This window comes from Heliangelus exortis, chromosome 1 (genome assembly GCF_036169615.1).
Source record: "Heliangelus exortis chromosome 1, bHelExo1.hap1, whole genome shotgun sequence".
Taxonomy (NCBI): Eukaryota; Metazoa; Chordata; class Aves; order Apodiformes; family Trochilidae; genus Heliangelus; species Heliangelus exortis.
This window is the reverse complement of record NC_092422.1, coordinates 26,397,204-26,403,203: the sequence shown is the minus strand read 5'-3', so window position 1 is coordinate 26,403,203 and position 6,000 is coordinate 26,397,204. Positions and strand designations below refer to the sequence as shown.

Genomic DNA, 6,000 nt, shown 5'->3' with positions numbered 1-6,000 from the left:
GAGCCCCCCCTTGCAGATCTCTTCCAGCACTCCATAATCTTTCCTGTTACACGGTTCCTCCCTAGTGACTAATCTAAATCTTTGATTCAATAAGCCCATTATTTCTTGTTCTATCCATCACGAGCATAAAAGACATTGAAAAGATGAAAGGAATACATTGTTCTCTTTGCAACTGGAGACTTGTTTTTCCTGAGTATTTTGCAGGCAAACCTGCCCGAACTCCATAGATCTTTCCTTTTTTCTCTTTCTTATGTATTTAAGTACTCATGTTTTCTAGATTTCTGTTAAATCCCATTCCTTTCCTCTAAACAGTCTTGACTGCTTCCTAATAAGTACAACACATAAAACTAGACTTGATACTTCATCTGAAACCTCTCCAGAGCTGAAAAGGAAGATGGGTTTTATGTCACGTGGATTATATAGCCTTTATCTCAAAATGAACAGAAATGTCTCAATGTTTTGCAGCATCACTATGCCATTAGAATGAGTCACAAAATTAATACCAGCCTGACCTTTGTCTGCCAAGCTGACCTTCAAATTCTTTTTCCTACTTGCAAAGTTTGTCAGTTCTGTCCAATTTCTCAAGACAATTTTGAATCCTATCTCCACCCTTCAAGATGCTTCCAGCATCACCTGCCCCAACATACAATACAGCACTGTCTCTTTTCTTCCCTGTTACATACCCTGCCTGAAATAAATCACAAAGCAGTCACAAAATCTGCCTTGTGCCTATACATCCTGCAATCCAACAATCACTGCTTTTGTTCTTTTCTTTTCTCTGTACCCTTCTAACAAAACAAAAAAGCCCACAAGGACACAGAGTTGTTTTTAAAAAACACAATATTTTTACTGTATGCACTGGTAAGAAAACATACGTCAGACAGTAGACAATCTTCCCCATGTCTGAGAAGTGAGTGTGCTGTGAGAGTAATCTCTACACAAGCAAAGAGATTTAACAGTTTTAAAACTGATTCACAATTATACTTGAGTCAGTGCTGCTGATGTTTGCTAAGGAAAGGTCAAATACAATATTCAGAGGAAGAGAATAGGAAGACCTGCTCAATGCTTTAGCACAGTTCTTTGGCTCTCTGACTCAGTTTTCATTTTTGTATGAGGAGGGACAGAATTTAAACCCATGTTGAAAACAGTCCTGTATTTAAGTCAGTGAAAATAAGTAGTTATTTCATGTTGTTCAGCATGGTAATTCTTGCTCTTCCACTTTTCACTTCTTAGATCAGACCATAAAACTTCAGTCTGCTTGCTTTGGAGGTCCCTGGCTGAGCAATGGGAGTCCTAGGAAGCAGATTCAGAGCACCAAAGTTTTTGATTCCTACTGTCCTGGCTAAAAAGGGTTAAGGGATGAATTTGACATTCATAGTGACAGAGTTACTGGCAGACTTTGGTAGACATTAAAGTAAAAAAAGGGTTGTTCAGCACCTTGATTCCTCATGAAACAAAGAGGGAAATCAAAACCAATTCAAAACATGAATACAAATTCACCTTAACATTCAAACTGTTACAAATATTAGTTCCAGTCCTTCTCTCATCAGAAAAGGTTCCTTATATGATAGCAAATAGAAACCACACATTTTAAGGCTGTTTTCCCACCTTCACTGTTTAAACTTTTGGCTCTGTTTTAAGGAACCAGCAAGCTGGGGTTAAGTTAAGCAATAAACTCACTCCATTCAGCCACACTGGAGTCACACCAATGCTAGTCCTGCTCTCACTCACACCAGGGAAATACCTCACTCACTCACACTGACAGAAATTCTTCACTGTCAGAGGAAAAGACAGATGACTACAGAATTGCCAGGAGCATCGTGGAGTCCTGCAAGGCATCCATAGAAAAATGATATGGACCAGGAATTGCTGCCCCTCTTTGAACTTCAACAAGAACAGAAAAGTTCCTGGTAATTTAAAGGAGTTTGCCCCAAACAGGAATATCTGTAAACATAGTAATATCTCAGAGAAGATACCCTGTGCAAAGAAAAGGGGGGGAAAAGCTCATATGGAACAAGAGAGAAAATATAGGAGAAAATGAGAACAACACAACAAGTTCAGCCATGGAAATGTGCATCAAAAGACATGATACCTGAAATCAAGTGAAAATCTTTGAAAGAGACCTTTCAGAAAGTTATAGTCAGTGAAACACTGAAGCATTTTTGGTCCGAGGAGATGCACATGGATCGTAAATACAAAGTGCTCTCACAGTGATGTGACTCTTTAGCATTTATGTAAAAATATAATTTGTGACCACTAAGATGCTTATGCCATGGATATTCTCACTTAGGCACAGAAATGAATATTCAACAGCTCCATAAATACTTTTGCTTCATGTGCTTTTGAAAGAATAAAGTCAGAAAGAGTAAAAAGTATGAAACTGGGTACCCAGCAAACTGTCCAGAGGAGAGAAACTCTTTTAGACAACGAAAATTACAATTTAAATTATTTCATTAATTATTGTGTATGAAGAAGCCAGTTTATTATAGAGCCACAGATTCTTTCCATGACTAGAAATAACTGGTGACTTGAAAAAAATCCACAGTCCCTACAACCCAACAACAAACTGAGTTGCAATTGTTGTGTAAGTGAAGGAACAACTTCACTAGCAATCCTGAATCTCTTGGTGTCTCAACTCATTCCCTCCCACCACCACTGGGGAGGAAGGTTTCCTGCTGTACTAAGAATACAGTGCTTCAGATGTACTGTTCTTCATCTCCTCCATTCATGAGCAGTGACCACTTGTCCCCTTCCTCCTCAACAAAACCATTACATCTTGGCAGCTTGTCTGAAGTCAAGGAAGAGAGAGACACCTGGCTAATTTGATCCCAAGAAGCTGGTCTGGATGAATCCCTCCTCCTGTCATCCATTCCAATATGAACACTGATTTGGGAAGGAGAAAGTGGCTTCATGCGGCCTTGAGCTTGTGCTTCATAACTTTCTGCATCTGGCTTCTTATAACTAAGAAGAGAAAAAGGAAAGATGTTTATTACCAAGGGATCAATATGTAGAAGTGACCTTGGCATCAGAACATATCAGAACCAGAAACTTCTGACAACCTAAATGTTACCTGCACTTCAATGTTAATGGTGAAAATTTCTGGGACACGCCATCAAAACATTTCAATAATAAAGGGACTTCCAAAGTGGGGTTCTTTAAGAAAATTTATAAGTTTGATGAACTATGAAAGAGTTTGTAGTAGACAACTGCAGGAGAATGGACTTGAGGACCCCAACAATATTTTCTGGCTAGATGTATTGTAGCTCAAAACAAAAGGGCAAGTACACATGGTCTTCTTCATGTTTCTTTTGGAGCCGAGGATTAGACACTACTACCCCAAGATAAAGGACTTTCAGGTACTTTTAGGTATCCAAAGCCCAAAGTAATGTCTGCCAGGAGCCCCGGGAGCAGTGCTGCCCATGGTTCCCCAATTGCTTAGTACAAGACAACTTGCCATTTCAGCTGCAGGGAAGAAAGCACCACAGACACAGAAGAAGCTGCCATTGCAGCTGATCCCATCCAAGGCTGAAGCACAAGGCCAACAGGCATGAAAACACCTAGAAAAAAACACATGGACCTCAGCCAGAGCTGTCTGTACCAATACAGACATTTCTGTCCCTGTCTATCACAGAATGGATCAGAAGTTCTACAAAGCAACTTCCTGAGACCTCCCTAAACACAAGTAAAATTATACATATTTTACTCACTCCTTTTTAAATATGTCCCTTCCCTGGCAAGGGATGAGCTTTGTACCAATTCAGCTACAAGACAGTGGCCCCAAGGTTAAGACTATTTGTCCTTTCCAGATATTCAGTACATATGAAGCAAAGCAAAAGCAGCAGAAAGACAAGGCAATAGCCCAAAGGAGGGAGAAGTTACTCATGAACAAAAAGAGGAATGCTTGAAGCAAGTTTTAAGAAGGACTTTGGAGCATGAGCAGATGTGTGACAGAAGCAAAGAGAATGGAAGTAGTAGGAGAGAATGCAGGTAATTCAGAATGAATTCTGGGAGCACCCAGAATTGGGGTGGTACCACTGATTAGAGCTGGGTTTGGCTGTACATCCCCAAGCACTGCTATGTGAAATAAGAACATGTTTTTGATTTCATCATGTAATAACTATTCCTAAGAGTTTAAAATTGGGGAACAAAGTTTATTTTTTTTCTACAACATGAAAGAAAACAACATTTAATGTATTTATTTTGTCCTCCTTCTGCAAAGTTTTAAATACTCCAGGAACCTCTCTTTGGTTCTTTGAACAGGAATCCTGCAAGAAGCACTTCAGGGCTCAACTGTGCTGCTGTCTTTGGCAAGCTGAGCTCTGGCAGTCACATACCTGCTGCTATGGGTATTCCAAGCAGATTATAAATTAGGGCAAGAATCAGATTTATTCGTATTCTTCGAACTGTTCTCTTTGATAAGTGAATACTGGCAACTACATCCAGCAAGTCATTCTGCAAGAGAGAAGAGGATTGAACTTTTTCTACATGCAGTCTTCAGAATACCAAAACAAGAAGAGGGATGTCAGTGATAAAAGGGGACAGGTCAAAACTGGAGTGCTCACTCGGATTAGAACCACATCTGCTGCTTCAATGGCAACATCAGTGCCCGTTCCAATTGCAATTCCAACATCAGCCCTGGCCAGTGCAGGGGAATCATTGACTCCATCACCAACCATTGCAACTTTACTTCTCCCATTTTGGAGCTCCTGGACCTTTGCAACCTTGTGAGAAGGAAGGACCTCAGCAAAGACTTTTTTGATCCCAACCTATGTACAAAGAAAGAAACACAGCCCTGTTGGTGACATGCTGAAAGAAGGAGCTATTTGCTGTTCTGGTGAAGGGGAAACAAAGGAAAATCAAACAAACTAATTCCAGGGGGAGCAACATTTGCAAGCTACACAGAAAGCTGAAGAGCAACATGCCATTAGCACAAGAGAGGAACTCATTACACTTTCCTCTGCCCTTAAGGCAGAGATGCTGGTAAACCATGCTCTGCCCTTAGCATCATGCCCTGCAGGGCTTCTGAAGTGCCACTGACCTGGCAATAAAGGCTTGATGGTTAAAAGAACCATTTTTCAGCTAATCATACTGACTAATGTATCAAAATAGGATTCTGTGAAATGCAACAAAGGAACTGTGTATGATTAGGCAGTTACACAAAGAAAGCATGGAGAGCCATGTGCAAGTCTCAGGCAGACTATGAAAGCAAAGCAGATGGATGGCTGAATGCTTCTCCACATCCACATCACAATTAATATGGAGTTCCTAGCAATGGTTTTAGAGCTGTAGTTGAAAAACAGGTGGGTGTACTAAAGGAACTGGGATAACACCCCTCGTTTGGCTGCCTCACCAGGCAGAGATCAGCTTTTCTCTACACAAGGTAGAAGCACTCTTTTAAATCTCAGAAAAAGAAACATTAAAAAAAGTTTTTAGGATTGTCCTACCATTTTCCATTGGGAAGGAAGTTAAGTGCTAAAAATTAAATGAAGATGTAGGTTGGCACAGACAAAGCTTGTCTGAACATTTCACCTGAGTGCCTGGAACCCTAAATCAAAGCTTGTTTTTGAAAGAAATCTTCTCTGAATGAAGGAAGGTGTGGTGGGAAAGTGATCTCCCACAGCTGAACACAAAAGCAAAAGCATGAATCAAAATAGAAGGATTAAAGCACCAGACAGAGAAGTGAAACAGACCTCACAGCACAGGAGAACATGCATACTACAGAGCTGGCTAAGTTAGCCATGGGGCAGGATACCCAAGCACATGGTGGATAAGATATAGATCAATGCAAAGAGGGAAATGAAGATGAAGAGGATGGAAATGTAGCAATGTAGAGTGAAAATTTGGCTGTGGCCTTTGGAGCAACATTTATAGTTTGAGACCAAGGCAATTCTCATGTAAACCCAATCTCTTTCAGAGTGCTATGCTTCTTTAAAATAATTCTTATTGTTATTACTATGTTACCCTTAAAGATGATGATAAATCCCCATTTGCTTATTGAGA

The 6,000-nt window shown here is 40.2% G+C and overlaps 1 protein-coding gene across 4 annotated transcripts in view; it reads right to left on the bottom strand.

The window, feature by feature from the left end:
• Positions 1–826: 826 nt before the first annotated feature.
• The window catches only part of ATP7B (ATPase copper transporting beta), a 42,084-nt gene continuing 36,910 nt past the window's right edge, over positions 827–6,000 (bottom strand). For all 4 annotated transcript variants that reach the window (XM_071738576.1, XM_071738584.1, XM_071738592.1 and 1 more), the window contains exons 18-21: positions 4,563–4,766; positions 4,335–4,452; positions 3,455–3,557; positions 827–2,961 (exon numbers count right to left, since the gene is read on the bottom strand). In XM_071738576.1, coding sequence (XP_071594677.1) covers positions 2,697–2,961; positions 3,455–3,557; positions 4,335–4,452; positions 4,563–4,766 — 690 coding nt within the window. In that variant the 3' untranslated portion in view covers positions 827–2,696. The remainder of the gene's footprint in view (positions 2,962–3,454; positions 3,558–4,334; positions 4,453–4,562; positions 4,767–6,000) is intronic.